Source organism: Penicillium psychrosexuale, assembly GCF_028828465.1.
Source record: "Penicillium psychrosexuale strain IBT 29551 chromosome Unknown utg000001l, whole genome shotgun sequence".
In the NCBI taxonomy this organism is placed as follows: Eukaryota; Fungi; Ascomycota; class Eurotiomycetes; order Eurotiales; family Aspergillaceae; genus Penicillium; species Penicillium psychrosexuale.
The window spans coordinates 1,334,762-1,356,306 of record NW_026643186.1 but is presented as its reverse complement, the minus strand read 5'-3'; the positions used below and the strand labels follow the sequence as shown (position 1 = coordinate 1,356,306).

General features: G+C 47.5%; 9 protein-coding genes across 9 annotated transcripts; 5 read left to right on the top strand and 4 right to left on the bottom strand.

Annotated features, from left to right (window-relative positions):
• Positions 1-113: 113 nt before the first annotated feature.
• Positions 114-1,438, top strand: N7518_000508 (putative integral membrane protein (Pth11); the record flags this gene model as incomplete). Its single annotated transcript, XM_057181436.1, has 5 exons — positions 114-327; positions 390-457; positions 522-707; positions 769-1,065; positions 1,127-1,438. 5 exons carry the CDS (start codon positions 114-116, stop codon positions 1,436-1,438), a joined length of 1,077 nt encoding a protein of 358 aa, XP_057046786.1.
• Positions 1,439-2,062: 624 nt separating this feature from the next.
• Positions 2,063-3,208, bottom strand: N7518_000507 (glycosyltransferase family 32 protein; the record flags this gene model as incomplete). Its single annotated transcript, XM_057181435.1, has 2 exons — positions 2,063-2,091; positions 2,155-3,208. 2 exons carry the CDS (start codon positions 3,206-3,208, stop codon positions 2,063-2,065), a joined length of 1,083 nt encoding a protein of 360 aa, XP_057046785.1.
• A 1,585-nt stretch (positions 3,209-4,793) lies between these two features.
• On the bottom strand, positions 4,794-5,273 carry N7518_000506 (uncharacterized protein; the record flags this gene model as incomplete). The annotated part of the gene is made up of 1 exon (XM_057181434.1): positions 4,794-5,273. One exon carries the CDS (start codon positions 5,271-5,273, stop codon positions 4,794-4,796), a length of 480 nt encoding a protein of 159 aa, XP_057046784.1.
• A 99-nt stretch (positions 5,274-5,372) lies between these two features.
• On the bottom strand, positions 5,373-5,936 carry N7518_000505 (uncharacterized protein; the record flags this gene model as incomplete). The annotated part of the gene is made up of 1 exon (XM_057181433.1): positions 5,373-5,936. One exon carries the CDS (start codon positions 5,934-5,936, stop codon positions 5,373-5,375), a length of 564 nt encoding a protein of 187 aa, XP_057046783.1.
• A 1,434-nt stretch (positions 5,937-7,370) lies between these two features.
• On the top strand, positions 7,371-7,989 carry N7518_000504 (uncharacterized protein; the record flags this gene model as incomplete). The annotated part of the gene is made up of 2 exons (XM_057181432.1): positions 7,371-7,556; positions 7,621-7,989. 2 exons carry the CDS (start codon positions 7,371-7,373, stop codon positions 7,987-7,989), a joined length of 555 nt encoding a protein of 184 aa, XP_057046782.1.
• Positions 7,990-9,165: 1,176 nt separating this feature from the next.
• Positions 9,166-9,615, bottom strand: N7518_000503 (uncharacterized protein; the record flags this gene model as incomplete). The annotated part of the gene is made up of 2 exons (XM_057181431.1): positions 9,166-9,329; positions 9,498-9,615. 2 exons carry the CDS (start codon positions 9,613-9,615, stop codon positions 9,166-9,168), a joined length of 282 nt encoding a protein of 93 aa, XP_057046781.1.
• Positions 9,616-11,686: 2,071 nt separating this feature from the next.
• N7518_000502 (glycoside hydrolase family 43 protein) lies at positions 11,687-13,080 on the top strand (the record flags this gene model as incomplete). Its single annotated transcript, XM_057181430.1, has 2 exons — positions 11,687-12,256; positions 12,319-13,080. The coding sequence occupies 2 exons, from the start codon at positions 11,687-11,689 to the stop codon at positions 13,078-13,080; spliced, it is 1,332 nt and encodes a 443-aa protein (XP_057046780.1).
• Positions 13,081-13,623: 543 nt separating this feature from the next.
• Positions 13,624-15,210, top strand: N7518_000501 (homoserine O-acetyltransferase family protein; the record flags this gene model as incomplete). The annotated part of the gene is made up of 1 exon (XM_057181429.1): positions 13,624-15,210. The coding sequence occupies one exon, from the start codon at positions 13,624-13,626 to the stop codon at positions 15,208-15,210; it is 1,587 nt and encodes a 528-aa protein (XP_057046779.1).
• A 2,743-nt stretch (positions 15,211-17,953) lies between these two features.
• On the top strand, positions 17,954-21,396 carry N7518_000500 (Molybdenum cofactor biosynthesis MoeB; the record flags this gene model as incomplete). Its single annotated transcript, XM_057181428.1, has 6 exons — positions 17,954-18,313; positions 18,389-18,491; positions 18,569-19,793; positions 20,050-20,606; positions 20,661-21,148; positions 21,214-21,396. 6 exons carry the CDS (start codon positions 17,954-17,956, stop codon positions 21,394-21,396), a joined length of 2,916 nt encoding a protein of 971 aa, XP_057046778.1.
• Between the last annotated feature and the right edge of the window lie 149 nt (positions 21,397-21,545).

Below are 21,545 nucleotides of genomic sequence, written 5' to 3'. Positions count from 1 at the left end.
AAATCTTGTACGTTGTACTGCGAAATACCCGTGGACTCCGTCACAATTATGAATAATATGATATCTCCTTTGCAGAGGCTATCAGCTCTCCTTGCCGTGACAATGATCAAGTCATGGGCTGGGTATACAACCTCCACGAGACCGATCCAAACAGCGAGATTCCGCGCGTGATCGGGACCTGCTTGGCGTGCTCAATTACAGCTTTCCTAGCCGTATGTCTGCGGTTTTATGTGCGAATACGCATCAGTCGTTTTCCATGGATTGACGACTATGCGGCACTGGCGGGCTCACTGTTGACGTTGGCATACGCAGGTATCGCCGTGGCTCGTGAGTCGATTCTCATTGATTAGCGAAGGTTAACTGCCGAACTGACGAAATGGCTATTTCAGAGACGCGATGGGGCCAAGGACTCAGCGCGGCGTATTTTCCAAAGGAGAATGTTATTCCATTTAGCAGGGTACGCATCGCAAGGCCAACATTGTTCGAACTCGAGCCCGACGCTAACTTTGTTTGGTCTATAGATCCAATACGCTGGCGGCCCGACCTATTGTCTCGCTGTCCTCGGCTTCAAAGTCGCCTTGTTGGCTTCCTATCTGCGCATCGCGGGGATTATAGAGCGATATCGTAAAATCATAATTGCCACTATTGTCGTGTGTGTCGTTAACCAATTGATTTTCGCCTTTATCATATCAATCTCCTGCATACCGGTTAGCAGCTCCCCAACATTGCGCGCCACTCACAGGAAACGGGTTATCTGACAACAAACAGGTCGCAAAACAATGGGATACTTCTCTCAAGGGGCATTGCATCCAAACAATACCGTTCTACTTTGCCCTCGGGGGCACGAGTATCGTGCTGGACCTGATAATCATAGCACTACCTCTGCCAGTCCTTTGGAAACTCCAGCTCCACCTCAAGCAAAAAGTCCTCCTAGCCTGCCTGTTTGCTCTCGGCTTCTTTGTGACCGTGATCCAGATCATCCGCATCCTCACCGTCTGGGACTTGAAGACCTACACCGACAGCAAGAATATCGTGATCTGGTCTTGTGTCGAGAACAGCCTGGGCGTGAGTTGATTTTTGCTATTTCTGCAAGTCCAAGAAAAACTAACAAAACGAAAACGTGTAGGTTATCATCGCCTGCATTCCCACGTACGGACCTCTGTTCAAGTCCTTCGCTTCCACTGTTAATTCATACCGAAATCGCGAAACTTCACGGACTTATGCGCTTAGCTCTGTTCGCCAGGACACGGGGACGGGGCCTGGGCGTGGAAATAGCAATTTCGAGCCTATATATGAGTCCGAGGGCCGGCAGATCACTGAGATTCGATCCGGCGCGCAAACGAATGATGGGGATAGCGAGGAGCATATATTATCAGAGGCAGAGAACTTAAAAGTATATGTAACTTCAGAGTTTACTGTTAAGTCTGGCGCAGTTTGATTCTGGTTGGTAATAGGGAACTTGGAAATTGTGCTTTGAATGGAAAATAGGAGTACATATGCCCGATACCAAATACGTGTTATCTAGTACTCGGATTAGACATGCACTGTTGCAACTTAGTCGTATGTAAGAAGCCCTAGTTATAGGCTCACATAATGGATATCGGACGAGACAATGACAGATCAAGATTGCCATTCATAGGCAATAAAAAATTCTCGAAAAGTTGCCTTTTGGCTATCACAACAATGAGATTGGAATCTATAAGCAGCTAGTATAGCTAGTAGTAGCAAACCATTTACCGAGAAAAAAAAAAGCAAAATAACAGTGTAAATAACAATGAAAAACAAAGTTGGGGAATCATATGAACAGATATCATGAAACATGGAACGGGTTTAGAGCTTGTGCCTGGGTTCGGTCATATCCAAGGCACCGATGATGACAGTTCGATGCCGATTTGAGAGTTTTGTGACGGGAGTAGAAACAACCAGGAAATCTAGAGGGGAGGCGTGGATGATTAAATCGGAGCAAATATTGAGATGAACTGCGAGCAAGGGCCTGCGATAGGTCTCCGATACTATACAGTGTACAGTGTTGGAATGGAATAGAATAAGCTTTGGGCATTTTTCATAGCGATGGGTCTGTCTTCCATGTGCCTGAAATATGTTAGTACTATTTCCACGTGAAACTACACGAACGTGTCAAAGATAAAGACGTACCTCCGAAATTGTGCTTCACAAAAGCCATGGGATCATCTGTATCCCCCGCACCCATTTGCCCCACTCCAGGGCTGAAGCTGGTAATGGGGAGAACAACCACATCCCCAACCTTGCGGTGCGTGGTCTGATGGCTGAAGTCTTCGTAGGTGATGTTCTTATCACCAGGCTGGATATTGAAGTATGCCGGGTTGTTGAAGTAGCGGAAGATAGAATCCGTCCAGGCTCCAGGCCCTGTGAACTCCATAATAGTCTTATCCATCTTGCCAACTTTGAGGATGCCTGCCTTTTTCATTCGCAGAGCATGCTCGGTAATATAAGCCACCATATCACGAAGAATCGGATGCCCGGGTTTAGACACAAAGGTCCACTGGCAGAACTGAAGACGGCGCGAATACCAGTCATGCCAGTCATCACGGTCAGGATCAGCTTCGATGCCAACAATGAAGCCGATAGTTGATCGATCGAGTTCCTCGGGGAGCCACGTGTGCGCGGGCTTGAGCGCCGAAGTGTCAATATCGCTGTATATCCCCCCGCGCGCTAGAAGGACCAAGTATCGGAAGAAATCCGCCTTCATGACACCGAGTGGCAGCGAATCATATGCCTCAAATACCTCCGGGACTGATCCATATAGATATTTGATCAGATGTTGTTGTGTGTCATCAGGAATGACTTCATGCGTGAACCCGGGGTGCATCTCTGTCCAGCTGGCCTCGGGGCCGCGAAGGTCTTCGTCAAACCAGAACGATCCCGGGCTGTATTTCCATGTTTGCCAGATGTATGCGGGGAATCTGTTTTCGATTTCATAGGGGAATTGATACCGGAGACGTTCGCGAAGGGGTGCTGTCCGTGATGCGCCGAGGGGTAATTGGGCGCGACCTTGCGGTGGTATTTTTCGTGCTAAGTTTGCTATCGCCTCATCCTCTTCCTGCGATATCTTCTTCACCGGTCTATACCCAGGTGCCCCGGGAACTTCAGGATCTCGGAACGAGCGGAGGATGAGAACAAAGGTGACCACGCAGAATAGGGCAAGCAGCACCTTGCGCGGGGTAATCATGACAGGCGATGGAGCCGGCGCAGTCGGGAAATAATTCCCTGGTCTTGCGACAGCCGTAAATTGGCTGAAAGATAGGAATCAAGTCAAGGCCTCTGTGCTTTTGTCTTCTGTGATCCGCGGGATTGGTGAATTTGAATATTCTTGTTATGCGTTTCCTTCGGCGGGTGTGACAGTCGAGCGATTCCAAATCCTAGGCTAAAGAAATTGAGAGGGTGACATATCGATATGCGGAAGTCTTGGATGTGACCTCGATGGTCGGAGATACGGTCAACCCAAAATCGGGATAGGAGGCGTGAGAAAACCAATAATAATTGAGGGTGACTAGTACCGCAGAACGGCAAGGATAAATTGAATCGAGAAGCAGGCCACGCTGTCTGGCAGCGCGTAATTTTTCGCCTTGTTGGCTAATTTTATTAGACGTCCACGAGTAGAATAAGGATTGCGTATGCCGGAAGCAGCTTGTAGCCTGAGTGGAGCCGCTCACGTGGTCTTAGAAATGTAACTTCAAACCTACGGAGTACCGTCTTTGATATTGTTCGTTCTTCATTTATTCTTTGTTCTGTCTTTTGCAATGTTTTTTTTGCATATCTTTACGCTATAAAACAAGCAATGATCCTACTACATAATCACTTGGTTTTGTTAGAGTGCCCCCACATGAGGTGCTCGATCCGGAATGATGATGCTCCGCATAAAACTACAATGCTAAAATTGTCTAACCTCGTATCTAGTTTACTTTTAGGTGGTTAACAAGTAATAAATGACTATATAGGAAAGGCCATATATTACCGTTACGAGAATACTTGTTCTTTTAATAGGAGACTTTTGTCATGTTGTCTCCATTAGTCCTAGATGTAGATAGCTTCTCTTTTCCTCTTTACGCAATCCGATATCTTCCAGGGCATCTACATTCTTCGCATAGTACTCTCGTCTGTATCATCAACAGAAATACCAACTATATAGAATATTAGAGATGCCGGTGAGAGGCTTGCCGGCCGATACCTTCTCGTTGAACTTTAGATATTTATCCTCATTAGCAATGGAGTACGACCCAAGGTATCTCTCCAGTGAATAATAATCTTGGCCCCTACAAAAGTTATATTCTATATCATAGAATATAGGGATCATCGGAAAATTTATCTTATCTTCAGAGAAAAGAATTAACTTGTGATTGCGGCAAAAAAAGTCCATCTTACAGGTAGCCATATTTGTGAACAGAAGTATACTTACTTGTTGGACACCATTCTTCCTTCGTCTTACCACTAGAAACGGTGTTTAAGTAGCATTAGTTTTCTTTCTCTCTGTGGTAAGTTCGAACGATCGAATTTTAGATTCTCCCTTCGTATATAATGACCTTTGTGGTAGAGATAACCTTTTAACACTATTAAGAGGACTTACTGCAATTTATCCCTAAAAGAATAAATCTGGTGTCAAAGTATTTACTCTTAACCTTAAGGAGTGATTTTTTGTTGCAAGATAACGTGGTTTCATGATAAATAAGACTAATACGCGAACGCAAAGTGAGAGCAAAGTAAAAGTAAAAGTGAAAGTGAAAGCAAATTAAGACAAGGGCAACCCAAAAGGAACATCATCCCCGACGCATGAGGGCACACAGATTGAGGACCACCTGTTTCCTATTGGATTCACTGCTAAGGTCGTACCAGGGAGTGGCCACCACAGGAATGAATGAGCTTGGCAAGTCCAAACCAAAATCCTCAATATACTCATCACTAATCTCAAATTGGAGAAAGCAAAGGTAGTGCTGCGTAGCATGGATGACTATGACGGTCTCACGGGTCTGATCGAAACCAACAACCCTAGCCAGCAGAGCCTCGCATGTCATCTGGGCTAGACACTTGTCTGAGATGATCGGTTTACCCTCTTCAAGACATTGGAATTTCCTCTTGGCTTCCAAAATTGCCACATGATCGTTTTGAAGTATAAATTTGTTGTCTTTAGCCTCTATGCGTATGCAAAGGCCCCCGTCATCGATGGCAGTGATCTTATTTCCTCCTAGAACTGCGCGGGTTCGCAACTTGACGTCCCGAAACTCAACAACACTCGACATATCGGGCTGCTCTTGAGGTGCTCCGAAATACAGAACATGTCGAATAACGCATGATGCAAGGCGCAAGGTCTCATCTTCGACCGTAGCTTAGAGTTGGTGTTATTTTTTTTCAATGTATCCAGCTGACGACGCATCGCTAGAGCTCGGAGGCCGGGGACTGCTAGAATCAATGTGTATTGTCCTAGAGGGGACGAACACAGAATGGGCGATTGGTTTGGATGATCCTTCACGCGCTCCTCTCGCCCTAGTGATGCGGCCACCGTCGAATTCAGTATCCATTGGAACATCAGAATCCGTGTCATGAGAATCCGCGTCATCAGAATCCGCGTCATGAGAATCCGTGTCGGAATGTTCAGAATTGCTGGGGACAATTGCATAGCTTGTCCTGTCAGCGTCACGGTCGCCCTCGAATGCTCCCAATGCCGACCACGTTTGAGCGAGCGAAATGTTATACCCAAAATCTCGCACAAGACTGTGCTCGCTTCTCTGGAAATGCATATTGCTATCAGGGCCCTTCAGAAACTTCGCAATCTCAGCCGAGGACGTAGTGTCGGAAGATTTGGAGTATTTGGACAGAATTGGAAGAATGTTGGGCCTTTGTGGTCGTATTATAACACGACAGGCAAGCAGATGGTCCCGTCCCCATCCACTCGCGGCAGACATTTTTAGTTCGGAAGTATGTTTCAGATTTCTTCCTTTGAACTGACTGACAGATGCGAAAGTGTCAAAATAATGGGAAGACATGTTGAAGATCAAATTTGAAAAGGAGAGAGGATTTGTGATGATAAGAATGCGCGATCAAATTTGAAAAGGAGAGAGGATCTGTGATGATAAGAATGCACTCGGGCAGGCAACGTCTTTTTATACCACATCTTCTGCAAATGTTTGCCTAGCCACCACATTACCATGAAACAATGTTGGTGATGTATGCCTGCATAACCGCCGGACTCCTTATTTTGAAACTGCTGGCTTGGAGTACAACTGCGGAGGTCCAATGCTGGTTTGTTGGGTTGGTATTAATAGGCACGTAACTAGCCAACCATATACATGTATCCCTACCACATGTATTATTCCTGGCCAAAGGCTCGTGAAATCCTTTATTAGAAACACGAGCTAGTTCAGCTGGCCCCTGACAGCTCCCAAAGTCTGAGAGTGGCATCATGCTTTCCCTAAGCGCCGAGCCCCCTCATACCGGACAGTGACAGTTGATCACACCTATCCTCGCCAAAGGCCAGGAACATCTAGCTAGTCATACATTTAGCGCTGTTAGGTCAGAAGACGCCTTTAGGACCCAATTTCAGCCCAATGTAAAGGGTGTTCATGGACCATTGCTATTGATAAATTGGGAAATACGGATGCGAAGTAAAAATCGTTAAATTATTTGCGCTTTGGACAATCCACTGGAAATACCAAATTAGCTGTATCTCCCCCTCAGATCTGGATTTTGCTATATATGGACGGGGTAGACGGGTAAGCTTTATTCCGGATTAACACTCAAAGGCGGTCAAGACGCGCTTTAGACTCCTCTGTATTCCCAGTTCCTCAACCTCATCTTTACAAGTATCTTCAGTATGACAGCTGGTGCAATTTCACTTGCTGAGCTCATGAGCCATCATCGTGATCTCTTAGTTCAACCAATATGCTGGACTTCTCGTCATTTGGATATGCTGGGATGTCGGTTTGAACACCTTGACCATGTGCCAACAGGCGACATCGACCCTAATTCGGATATATGCCAACCAATCGATCATGAACAGAAGCTGGAAGAATGGAGGCCACAAACTCGCGAGGAAATTTTTATTAGCTCCGGCAATCCGTCGATGCGGGAGGGCATTATCGAATATCTCATATGGCCCTTGCTTAACCGAACAGGGTGAGCAATAAAAGCCGTTCCCGTCAATAGGTTGATTCATTCCGCCATAACTAATCATTGTTCATAGTGAAACGCCGTATTTTTTTTTCGCGAATAAGAGGATTCATCGGCCCCTGTATCAAGTGTTCTATCGCTGCCGTACAATCAGCCAGCCAGCTAGCCAAGTACCGCGGCCAATCATTGGATATTTGGACTATTGCCGCGTTGAACGTTATCGCCGTGAAATGTTTACCCCTCGTACGCCTAAAGGTGGCGGTGGTAACCGGCCCGGGTGGAGAATTCAGCTGAAACGAGTAGCCCAGATCACACCAAAGAACTGGAGCGAGGATCCGTATCTGCTGTGTGTTCTGTTGTCCCTTGCACAGCTCCAGGAGTACCATCGCAAAGAGTGGCACCCGCCCATTCACATAGTAAGTACTCTGCTCATCACCCCCGCCGCTTTTGTTCTTTGGACGCCTAGCTCATTTATAAAAGTCGCGTCTGATTTTGACAACCAAGCCGGACGATAAATTCTTCCATGTTTTTGAAGCTCATATAACTTTTGAGCTTCTCGGAATGCTCGACAACCCAAATACTGCCACAAAGCGCATAGACTGGCCGACCATCAAACACAAAAAGGTCCTATTTAAACCTCTTGAGAGTCTCGCAGAGCGACTTCAAGCTGAGATCGCTCTTAACCAGCCACCTGGCACATTCGATATTTCAGATCCAGCTAATCCAAATGACATCGACAAGGACGAAGAGGATGTAATCCACATCCAAAGAACAAAAGAGGTCGAAAGGAAGACCAGAAAGAGAGCAAAAAAAGAATCATTCGTCCGTTCCGAGACAAGAGTTTCATGAAAATGCTTAAACAAGGATTACGACAATTACGCCCTGGTTGGTCTGCGAGGTCGGCTATTAGACCACACTACACCACAAACGACTTCAAATTCCCATCATCAAATGACGCCATGCCTGTTATTCTACATTTCCTTTTTGCGACCTGAAATTTACTCCCATGACAAGCCTTACATATCACGGAAACGGAATGTCTGACCGTACTCGGACGCCTGGAGGCCAGATGGTGGGTAAAGGATAAAGGGCACAAAATGGATTTGGTTTCTCTCTATTTCCCAATCGGTTCGCTCAACCTACGAAATGAATTACGATGATATAAACTCACAGTGGAAAGATTATGTCCTTGGATATGTCGAAGCGATACACAAACAGCATGGTCATTGATACCAAGCCAGCCAAGTGCTGTGTTCAAATACCAGAGAAAATACATCACAAGCAACATGAATACTGTTGAAGCATTGAGTTTACTAAAGGCTATCAATTGGTCTTAGTTATATTCTTTCCTAACACTTAAAATCATGCGTAAAAATTCAAATTCCCAACCATAACAGCATAGAATTTCCGAGTGAGCATACGGTTATCACTTCACGGCAACTACACCTCTGGCTGTCAACCATCAACTATATATCTTGTCCGACATTCATATCTCATTCTTCTGATCAGAAAAATCCGTTTTTCCCACGTAAACTAAATAACTTATGATATAGACAAAGCCGTTTGGGTAGCGAATCAAGGCCGTCGGCTGTTGTGGAACATGATCCACACTGCCATGTGGGACTAATCAGCCGCAAAAGCTTGGTAGATAAGCGTAGCAGACCTCGGGAAAGAATAAACTTGATTCAGCAGCTTTATAAACATCAAGACTAGTATGTTATATAAGAATCCGCTTTGGAAGTCTCGTTAGGTAGACGCAACGGACTGTGAGTCAGCAACATGGATGCTATCCAGTTCAACTAGCAATGCTCTTTTTTTGATTCAAGCTTTATTATTCATCTCAATTCTTCTATAACTCGATGATAGAAACCCAGCTTTCCGAAACCACCGTATGCCCCGTACAGATAAGCCATCACCTGGTCCCTCTCGCTGCCGAGGCAAGCCGAGAGCAGGTGAGACTGATCTTACCATTTCAAGATACTCTCCTCGCTGGCGCCACCTTTCTCGTAGTCTCTCATCTAACGGCTACCCATCTTGGTCGTATTTCCCAGGTAAGTCGAAAGAGGCAGGTATGGCAGCGAGGAAGCTGGGGAACGAAATAAGTTCGTAGAGAGCCGTAAATGCGCCTTCCGAGTCGATGATTCCCGTTATATCGAAGCTGTTTTCATCTACCATGGTCCATGATCTTACTATAAAGAAAGTCATCATGGACTAGAGGGAATGGCCCTTCGTTGCACATAGATAGCCGGCTAGCTATCGCTTTGATCTGCGATAGGAAATTCTCGATAATCGTAATCATCTATTTCGCTGAGATCGGTCCTCTCTGTATCATATATGTAATCGTTTCTTTATCCCACTTAACTCAATGCTATCGGCCCACGCCTCGAAAAATGCGGTTGCTGTGTTATCGAATGTACCGCCAATTCCGGGTAAGGGTCTACACTCGTATCCACCCTCTCGGTTCCGAAAAATCATGCCAATTTTCGGGAGTCGTAAGGAAGTAAACTAGACCTATATTGAGAGGTAAGCTAAGCACCAGCCGGCCCTATAGGTCGACTAACATGACACTTTGCGACGGAGCGATAGAAGGCTTATCGGTGCTCTGTATCGCAATTGAAGTCGTAACCGCCTGGGGCGTCTGTGGCGACGCGGCCAGAGAGCAGCTCCATAACTATAAAGGCGGCTCCCACAGGATTATTCTCGTCAATCTCATACGCAAAAACTCGAGGCACTGGTAACTGGGGATGCTCCTTGATGAGTTTCATTGCTACAACTTCGGATTCGAGCTTGGAGCTGCTAACGACGTAAGAGGTAGCCCTTCGAATATGAACCCAGGCTGCCCAGTGAGTCTCGTCGCAAAACTTTTAGTACACGGACAATATTATTGAGCCTGCTTGCAAGTTGCGACCTGGTCTAAAGCCACGCATTCCAAATGGCCAGCAAACCCGAAGCAATTCGGCAGAGCTCATCCCATTGAGTCCGATAGAAACAATCGGCGGTTTGGATATCACATCTTTCCAGGAAAATATGCTCGGTAGTCCAAGGGGTTGAGCTGGGAGACATAATCACGGACTATCGAGTTCATGTGGGATATCCTCGTAGGCTTCTATAGGAGGAGAATAAAATAGAGAGAACTGTATAAAATAGACCTAGCGGTGTATATACTTGGTACGTGCACGCCGTATTGTTCCATCAAATGAAAGGCAGAGGAAATCGAGAGGACAATCGATCCAAAAGGAGGTATGACAAACCAGATCTATAGAGAGTACATCATTCAAAAGAACAGATATAGGCAAGAGAGGAGCAAGAAGTGGGAGTACCCGGTAAATATACATCTGCAAACCATGTAAAGTAGCCAACTGTCAAACAAACTGTCGAGCAATTTCTACAACATAGCATCTCTGGCACGTGATAGCCCTAGATCGTGACTTGTGGGGAAAGACCAAGGGTCTAGCCCGCCCCACTTTTACGCCCCACCTCCTCAAACGGGCCAACATAAGATAAGCAATAAGGCCTGAAACTGTTTTGAGATTGAACAAGACCTCGGGATATAAGAGATAGTACCCCCCACATATTACAGACCTCCTACACGGAGATACCGCACTGGGCTGCTAGAGAGGATAACCTGCCTTAGCAAATGAAGTGCTCGATCTGTTAAATCATGAAGTGCGGAACTGCTGGTTTTATGTAGGGGCTACATTGTTACTCCTGCGGATTAGCGCAGATGTTGAACAAAGACGAGACCGGCAGACCAGAAGAACTTATGGGCCTTTATCTAGGTTCCTACGATAAAAATAATCCTTTAGCATCAAAGAGGAGCCGGGACTTACCTGTCATGCTTGAAAGCAAGGAGATGATCCTCGACTCTGTCATGCGGCTGAAGAATTCTTAACTTAATATGACATACGATTTGTGAATGAATCGATGGTGGAATGTTACCTTCGGGCGACTCATCTGAGATGCATTGCTTAAGGCCACACTAACTACACCTTATGTTTTTTTTTGGGTCGGCAAAAATATCATAGAAATGTGTGTGGAGCGAGGGCTCAGAGGGAAAAGTACAGCATTGTCCGGGTGGCGATTGCGATGTACAAAGACTAGCAACTTTTGCGCGATTTTCCTTTATGGCGCCTATTCTAAAAGAGCCAATCATCTTCTGATTATTCCTCGTCTGAATTACAGCCAATCAGTCCGCCGGTTCCAAAGTTGTGTCTCGGCTTATTCTTCCCGTTTTCACATCATTTGGGTCATTTATCACCTCTTCCAAGGTTGAATGGCATGCTGGATAAGATAGGCCCTGTAGACTCCTGAGGTCCAGAAGTCCATAAATATCTTTCTCTCGCTTGTCTCTTAACCTCCATACCCAATTTCAAACCAATTGCAGTGGAAGTCATTCACTATGGAATAGCCCGACCTTCTTGACCTTCCTGCTCTTACCCAGAGCCTAACCACCAAGCAATCTTGATTCAAGCCAACGGTGTCTTTCTGCACAAGAAATCCCAGCGCCAGCTCGTCTTGATTTCACTGGAATCACGGAAAAGAAATAATGACGACTGCTGTACCTGAAAAATACGTGGTTCCCGCTGTCGTCCAGTCCATCGTAGTTAGTGAAATCCCAGGCGGCAGCATTAAATCTTCCTTGGATTCGACAGTGGGAGCCAGAGCAGAAAAGGGAGAAAAAAGAAACTTTTTTACTCGACCATGGGGACGACGTCAGATTGGGATACTCTGCGTTCTGGGGTTCTTCGGATTGGCCTTAACAACACTCGTCATTGTCCTCCCCATTTATTTCACTAAGATCTACGGCTTTGCGAAAGACACTGATAACTACTGGAGACTACCCCAGCCAAATGAAGACCACAGCTACTACCTCGAGGAGAATCGACCTGTCTTCGCCCTCGTCAATTTCCCGGACCCGGGCCTCATTCAACACAATGGCACATGGTATGCCTACGGGACCAATCCCAAGAAAAAGAACCCCGACAGTATCCATGTACCCGTTGCCACATCGACCGATTTTATTAACTGGACTCTTCACGAGGATTACGACGCGATGCCGACTCTTGGCACTTGGGAGAAGAAGGTCAATCATTGGGCCCCGGATGTGATGCAGCGCGTAAGTATACCAATGAGCATTAGCTCCCATCCAGTCTCTGATATTCATATATGAACTTTTAGGACGACGGCAGATTCGTCATGTATTACTCAGGAGAAGCCGAGAATTACGGGAGCCACCATTGCGTGGGGGTTGCCGTATCAACCGGCACGAGCCCACTAGGCCCTTACGTCCCCGAAGATAAGCCACTAGCCTGTCCACACAAGCATGGCGGTGCTATCGACCCCTCACCGTTCAGGGACACCGACGGCACGCTGTACGTGGTCTACAAGGGCGACGGAAACAGCGTTGGACGCGGCGGCAACTGCAACAACAGCAAGAAGCCAGTTGTATCCGTTCCAATTCTCCTACAGGAGCTGAAGAGCGATGGTATCACACCCGTCGGAGAGCCAGTGAAAATTCTCGATATTGACGATACAGATGGTCCCCTGGTTGAGGCTCCTGATATCTTGCTCACCGAGGACGGCACGTACTATCTGTTCTTTTCTTCGCATTGCTATGTCTCGCTGGGCTACAATGTGAAATACGCACACTCGAAAACCCTCAAGGGTCCGTACATCCGGGCTGATCGGCCTTTGCTGCAGACTGGTGATTGGGGTCTCGAGGCGCCTGGTGGTGCGACGGTTTCGACTGATGGGAGCAAGATTGTTTTCCATGCAAATTGCGGTAGATTCCGGTGTATGTGGTCTGCTGCTATTGATATTCGATCTAATAACAACACGATTGTTATGTCGAAGCTCGTGGTTGACCAGGCGTCGAAATCTACGAAATCTACGGGAACACTCGTGAGCCGGACTAGGAATAGCGGATTGCGATACCTTTGAGCAAGGAGGATTTACTATGATATATTCTCCACGCCTTTCATGTTTTGAATTTTTATTGCATCTAGCGCTGGGCGTTTTGGATTTCCTCATTTTTGCTAACGTTTGTATGAGAATCCTCTAGGGACCTCAGCTATAGCTGCTTTTTTAGGATCTATCAAAAGCCGAACTTTGCATGCTTCCACCCTCCATTCCTTGTTTATTAGCCCTTCGAACACTGGATTTACTTGATTTCTACGGTAGCCTCTAGCACCATAAACTAACCATGGTCCATAGAAGGCGAGGTTACAGATTAACCTGCTCTTTTGGTACTCCGAGGCTAATGAATTCCACATATATAAGACAGCCTTGTCAGACAAAGTTGCAAATAATATCTATCGTATGTTGTACATTGTATACTTCAACGCTGAAATCTCCACCAATCACCGATGTCGGTGATGACGCGACTGCTTAGTGCCTGAGGTGTCTACATATTCTCCCACCGGTAGCTTTCAACCTGGGAAGCTTTCTTTCCTTCCTTCCTCGCACAGATCCTACGCTCTTATAATGCAGTCGTTTCGAGGCGCCGCCAGAGCTGCTTCACGCATCATTCGAACCCAGCCATGGCGACAAGCCAACTCCCCTGTGAACACCGCGGGGTCGCATCGGACTTTATCGGCGCCATGGAAGACCGCACACCCATTGCATACTGTGTCGCCGCGAAAGTCAGCATCGGCCACCGCAGAGTCAAGTGAGAGAGACTCCTCCAATCCAGCCATGTCATTCCCCTGCCTCGATGCCCAAGAAGCGAAGTCAGCGCAACTCTCCGCTCGGTCGCTGCAATCCGGCCCCGAACCTTCATACACCACTGGGCGACACGAATCATACCACTGTGAACAACCACTTCTGCTCGACTGGGGCGGTGTGCTCACAGAATTTGATATTGCCTACGAAACCTGGGGGCAATTGAACGGCGACAAGAGCAATGCCATCCTCTTGCATACTGGCTTGTCCGCCTCAAGCCACGCCCACAGCACAGCGTCCAACCCCAAGCCCGGTTGGTGGGAGAAATTCATTGGCCCTGGATTGCCCCTAGACACGAATAAATATCACATTATTTGCACCAATGTTCTCGGAGGATGTTACGGAAGCACAGGCCCATCTTCCCTCGATCCGTCCGACGGAAAGCGGTACGCAACCCGCTTCCCGATCCTGACTTTGGACGACATGGTCCGCGCTCAGTTCCGACTTCTTGACGGCCTAGGAATCAAGAAACTCGCTGCCTCCGTCGGATCCAGCATGGGCGGCATGCAGAGTCTCGCAGCAGGCGTCCTCTTCCCAGAGCGGGTCACCAAAATTGTCAGCATCAGCGGTTGCGCCCGCAGTCACCCTTACAGTATAGCAATGCGACACACGCAGCGACAGGTGCTGATGATGGACCCGAACTGGGCGCGTGGGTTCTACTACGACGGCATCCCGCCCCACTCTGGTATGAAGCTAGCGCGCGAGATTGCAACCGTGACGTACCGCAGTGGGCCAGAGTGGGAGCTGCGCTTTGGTCGCCAGCGTGCAGACCCCAGTAAGCAGCCCGCTCTGTGTCCCGACTTCCTTATCGAGACGTACCTCGACCATGCCGGTGAGAAGTTCTGCCTCGAGTATGATCCCAACAGTCTTCTTTATGTCTCCAAGGCCATGGACTTATTCGATCTCGGCCATGCTCATCAGAGCGCGACTCTGAAACGCCGCGCAGCGTCCGAAGAGCGCATTGCGCACGGCGGCGACGTCCCAATTGGCTCAGACTCCGCTTGCAGTCTGACCCTCCCAGACAAGCCCTATGAGGAGCAGCCTGGATCAACCTCCAATACGACCCCGCTGGACAAGTCCGTCTCTGCTGACTCGGTGGATGGTCCTCCCCGGGATCTTGTTGTCGGCCTTGCGCCTCTCAAGGACCACCCTGTGCTTGTCATGGGTGTTGCAAGTGACATTCTCTTCCCGGCGTGGCAGCAGCGGGAGATTGCCGAGACACTCCGTGCTGGAGGCAACAAGAATGTCGAGCATATCGAGCTTGGTGATGACCTGTCGCTGTTCGGTCATGACACTTTCTTGTTAGATCTCAAGAACATCGGTGGCGCATTGGGCAAGTTTTTGCGCTAGTCGCATGGCGAGTTACGTCCGAGGCGATGAAGAATAATTAAAAAATTTGTAAATACGTCGTTCAGCGTGCGACATTTGGCATTTAGCAGGCGTTGTACATTTACGAAATGGAAATGAGATGCCTCTTCTCTGTTTTTGTTTGCAGTCGGGGATCGATGGATACCTCCAGACAGTCTACAAGTGGATGGTACGAAAAATGAACAGACATGCCGATGCATTATTTCATTTGATTCTACCAAGAGGTTATGTGTACATTGAACTCCAAATAAAAGGAAACTCGCCCTCAGGTTGCTCTCAGTTTTCATAACCGGCTTCCAGCTGTATACACGGTCCACAGGCACGAAGTGCCATGAATGGAGCCGTCGTCAAGCAGATGCATCAGAATTGGCTTATGTTCGTCTGAGACGAACTCATCACAGGGCGAGAAGGGGAAAAGCTCATAATGACACGACCCACAAAGCCCACAATATCACCACACCCACAAAAAAGCAGAAAGGAACAAATATAAAATCAAGACTGAGAACATGAAAGCCAGGATACATGATGAAAAGTACCAAATTTCAGTTGACGTACTAGGAGAACCCAGAACGTTTATAGAAAGACCACACTTACATTGCCCACAAGGCCAAAAATCCAAAAATCCACGAGACAGACACCAAAAGTAAAGCTTGGAAGCTAAGGTCGGTCTTTGGTGAAAGTTTTTTATAGAATCACAAGACAAACCAGGAAACCCAGAATGTCATTGATAGTCGAATGGTTATTGTTAGCCAATGCCACATTGTCGAAACGTCACCTTAATGGATATTCCCTCGAATTCAGCAGCTTAAAGGTGCGAAGAAGGAAAGAGAGGAAGTGGAGAAGGGCAGGTATTTATACTGCAGGCACAGAGTGCACAAAGGGAAGGGTCGCGTATCCGTTTGTAGGCAGAGCTGTTGTCCTTGAGGATACGCCTCAGCGTGTCATATCATGAGTGGCTCTCTTCAACAGGGTGACGAAGCAACCTCTGATATCTATCATTTAATCACAGTGATAATACAATAGCTGTCGACAGTTTTTCTCCACAAGAAGATGGCTTATCTTTTGAGACTTGTTAGAGGCTATGCGGTTAACTCTTTAGATTAGCAGGTGTTATAGGCGTGTGATGGTAGCCCCATGAAGTCGCTGTTGGCTGTTGCCTCCGCGAACTCTGCATTGGAGATCCTAGCGTGCAGGATATAGCCATGGACTTGTACAAAAAAGATTGGAGATGAGGAATTCAGGCTTGGCCAATGCCTTAATGGGAATATAAAATTGACAAGAAGCACTGATGTTGTTTTAAGTCCAAGGGATTAAACGTTCTTCCGTCCCGGTACTACCAGTATACTGCTTGCTGCCTGAGGCAAAAGCCATTTTCGATGCCTGGGGCTTTTCTACTGCATGGTCTCTCTATGGAACTCTCTATGACGTTCAGTTGGGAATACTATAACATAGGAACTGTTTCAAAATTGTGTTTCTAAGAGGTCATTTGGAGCTGCATTTCCCGGGTACTTGTGCTAACGAAGGGATGAAACTATTTGTATTTGATCTATCACATCATGCCCAAGAGTCATTAGAATTCAGAAACTGGACCAAATAAAATAGGCACTACGAATTCAGAGAAGAAGCCTCAAGATAAGGTTTCTAATCATAGATTGGTAATAAATATGCCCTCAGATTGAAAACTACCATGTTTTGTCACTCGTCACCGGCGTGCTTGTCGTTTCCTTGAAAGGCGTACAGACGAAGCACATATACAGGGCCTCGGAGTATGTAACTGTATTTTCTCATCACTGGGATATTATAGGAGGGAGGACATGAAAACACCTCACGATGAATATAGTACTCGGGAGGGAACAGGCGATTGGCAAACAAAACCGAAGGAGATGTGAGATTTGGAGATATAGAATATGTACAACACCCCTAAACGATGTTAGTTGAACACATTCAACAAAATTCCTTCAAGATAACACATAACAAGAAATATCAAAGGTCCGAGTCTCTTCAGATCTCTGTTCATTGTTCAATCACACACTTGTGGGCCGATGTCTTCTTCCACCCCGAGGTATCAGGGGGATGAAGTCCATGGCCCGACGGGTTCATTCAACCGACATGTCATGAAAGCTCTTGTGAGGTTTATCGTCATCAAGACTTGGCATGAGATATTCCATTGAATCTGCATTGCAGCTAGAGACCAGAGAACCAGTGTGAAAAAAACGTACCTTTTGTAATGGATAGCGAATAATTAGGCCGATGAACGCGTCGTTGTTGCATCTTCTCAAGCGATAAGAGGTAGTTGCCGGCATTGACCGACAAAGTTTTATCGGATTAAACATCAAGCTGTGCCTAGACGCGACTTTCTCAGTCAGGCTCTATAGTGTGATATCGAGACTGATGGCTGCATCGGTCTGCCAACAACGACCTTCTATTGAGTGAGATGATGCAAGAGCATATATAGCAATTTCATAAGATAATTGGCCGGCAAATGAAATTGTAAAGTTCCCGGAGATCGCATGAGTGTTGTTAGAAATATGGTGGGCACGGTGGTGTCGCGATGAGCACGTTGACCGCCTACCATACCGCCTTACTTAGTCCTTGCACAATTACCTAGCACCGCAGCACGTGATAGCCGGCGTAGTTTCACGAATTTGGCTTGCATATATTCCGTTACTAGAAGTCCATACCTGCGGTCGGCTACTTGTCATGGTCAGTACATCCCACATCCATAATGGCTCCCCCAGTATCAAAATGGTGGCAAGAGCCCAACGAGGCCGACCTCGACTACGGATTCGATTCTGACGAACCGGATACCAGATATAACGAACCTGATCGAAACACCTCCCACGAAAATAGAAGCAAATCGAGAGACATCCAGAATACATACGATAAGGGTGTGATTGCAAGCATGTCTTCTTGGCTCCACCGTCAGGCTGGTACCCCCCACGGACAGCTTGCGACAGCGGCCGTCGTATCCGGCGCAGCTGTCGCAAGTGCCATCCTTGGGTACCAGTCATACAAGCGCAAGGAAGCTGTTCATGATCTGAAGGCTTCGATCCCAAGTATAGATGATTTGCATGCTGCAGAAATGGTGAGATGCATCGGTGAACCTGCGCATTGAGTGCCAAGCAAGCTACAGGGCAAAAGCTGATTCGGCGGACTATAGCTCACCGATTTTGGCGCTGCCTCGAATGGAATACAGCTGAGCAAGGAAGATCAGCGCAGTGCAGCTTTAGCTCGCAGAGCGCAACAGGGGGACTACGATGATGGTATGTGGCTTTTCTATGGCTTGCTTCTGCGAACCTATCTCACTCGGCTCGTCTCGCTTTGATAGACTTGATTCTAGAACAGCTCGCCCGCAACCGTGTGTTCCTTGGCGATGAAGGCCTTGCCAAGCTCCGATCGTCATTCATTGTCGTTGTCGGCTGTGGTGGTGTTGGTTCGCATGCCGCTGCCTCCCTGGCCAGATCGGGCGTGTCAAAAATCCGGCTCATTGATTTCGATCAAGTCACACTATCATCGCTGAACCGACACGCTGTAGCGACATTGGCTGATGTTGGGACGCCTAAGGTCCAGTGCATCCGGAGGCGATTGGAACAAATCGCGCCGTGGGTCATGTTCGATTGTCGGAATGAGCTCTATGGAAAGGCCGCATCTGACGATCTTCTTGGCCCGTGGTCTCTGACACACGACGGGGAGGGCCGTAGACCAGATTTTGTGTTGGATTGTATCGATAACATTACGTCCAAGGTAGAGTTGCTACACTATTGCCACACGAACTCCTTGCCTGTGATTTCGTCGACGGGTGCAGGGTGCAAGTCAGACCCGACTCGCGTCGTGGTCGGTGACATCTCGCTCAGCACCGATGATCCTTTGTCCCGCGCTACACGCCGCAGACTAAAGCTCCTTGGTGTTTCGTCAGGCGTCGCAGCCGTGTTCTCAACAGAGAAACCGGGCCCGGGCAAGGCTACCCTACTTCCTCTCCCCGAGGATGAGTTCATCAAGGGTCAAGTTGGTGAGCTTGGAGTTCTTCCTGACTTCCGAGCCCGCATTCTCCCAGTGCTAGGGACCATGCCCGCAGTCTTTGGTTACACAGTAGCCAACCACGTTATCTGCACTATTGCTGGCTACCCGCTTGACTACAACATGGGCGCCAAGGGCCGCGAGAAACTCTACGATACCATTTTAAATGCATTGCTAAACTTGCATGAAAGAATGATTAAACAAACCACCGGTCAAGATACCGTGGGACTTCGCGCTCCTCTCAGCAAGGATGACATTGCATTCGTTGTAGAGGAAGTATACCGGGGAAAGAGTGCGATCAGTGGCTTGTCGAACAGACTGGCTCTCGTTCCCTGGCAAACTCCCGCACATGGATGGAAGATGGATCTGAGTCTTGAGAAAGAGGGACAAAAGACCGTCCCGATGAACATCAATGAACTGGTTTGTATGACGAAGGAGGAGGCTCTCCGACACGAAAACGAGGTGCTTAAGGGTGGCAAGAAAGTGGAAGAGGTATATGATGAGACTGTTCTCCAGCGTGTAAACCTGCGCAGACGGGAAGCGGAGGAGTACGATCAGTACCGAGGATAGTGTAAAATGTACAAATAAACTAAAAGGACAAATATCAAGTTCCAAACAGAAACAATATAAAGGAGTCGAACGTTACGGCCTAATAAAAGAAAGCGGGTCTAGGTATACGTCAGAGCCGCGATGGCTAATTCTGCCTCTTCACATTCACCTACTCTCGCTCAATTTCATCAAATGCAGCACATGAAGCATACAGTACACTTTCAAATAAAGATATAAAGCCTAACTCAGGCGCAGGAGGATGGCGCCTCTTGACTCCCATCTGCAGGACTTCGAGACCAACAGGGCAGATAACGACTACCACCCGACCACAACCCACCGTCCCTCCTACCCAAAACAATTTACACAATATTCTCGCCCACTGATTGATTCCGCTAGAAACGAATGGCAATTTAGAGCCGCTGCAGATTCCCAGCGCGCCTCCAGCTCCTCCGCGGATGACATCAAATCCCCGGGATGGTCCCAAATGGCTCTCTCGGTAGTTTCCGCGCCGCGGTTCCGACATGTGCTGATATATGTCGCGTTGTTTATATTTGCATTTATCGGTTGGCGAATGCTGGTTTCTCCACGACTACAAGAGCAAAAATCCCTGTTGCATTCACTTGATCCGACATCTGAGACAGAGACAGGTGGGTGGTTCGGGACAAACTCAAACCCTCAGTTCGACGGCTTGATTCAGATCCGTACCTTGGACCCAAACCTGGTGCCTGGGAACATAGCGGGAGTGGTCTCAGGGAAATCTAGTCGGAAACGGCTAATCATTGTGGGCGACGTGCATGGCTGTAAAGATGAGTGTAAGACATACCCCCCAAGTACGGGAATTCCTAAAACTGACAAGCCTACAACAGTGGTGCAACTTCTTGAAAAGGTTTCTTTCAACCAAGCAGGTGGTGATCACCTTATTTTTGTCGGTGACATGATCAACAAAGGACCAAACAGTCCAGGAGTTGTGGACTTAGCTCGACAGCATTCGGCATCTGGTGTCCGTGGAAACCACGAGGACCGGATTTTGCTTCTTCGCCACGAGATGGTGAATACTGAAACTCTCGCAACCCCCGATGACGATGAAGACGCTCGTTTCTCATCCAAAGAACTTGGCGAGCGTGTAGTCGCGCGGTCTTTGAGCGACGAGCAAGCTCAGTGGCTGGAGAACTGTCCAGTGATTCTAAATGTTGGCCAAGTTCCAGGCATGGGCCAGGTGGTTGTTGTTCATGCGGGTCTAGTACCGGGCATCGAACTTGAGAAGCAAGACCCTTCTAGCGTGATGACTATGCGGACCATTGATCTAGATACGCATGTACCCAGTCCGAAAAAGAACGGCATGAATTGGGCTAAAGTATGCCTTCTCTTTCTATTCCATTTCTTCAGTCTTGTCGTCATACTGACATACCTTCAATCTAGATGTTTGATAAGCATCAATCAAAATTATACTCGAGCCTCGAGACTTCCACTGAAGATCCCCTTGCAGGCACCATGACTGTTGTCTATGGCCACGATGCTTCTAGGTCTCTTTCCATCCGCACATTCACAAAGGGTCTTGACTCGGGTTGTGTGAAGGGGGGAAGCTCACGGCTTTGGTTATAGAGGATGGCGGAAAGCAAAGTATTGTACAGGTGTCGTGTCGTGGTTATATCGAGGAATAACAATTCTACACGATTGCTTTGGGTCCAGCATTATAGGCAAATGTATTCTTATGTGGTGGCTAAATGACATGTGATGGAACGCTCACCATT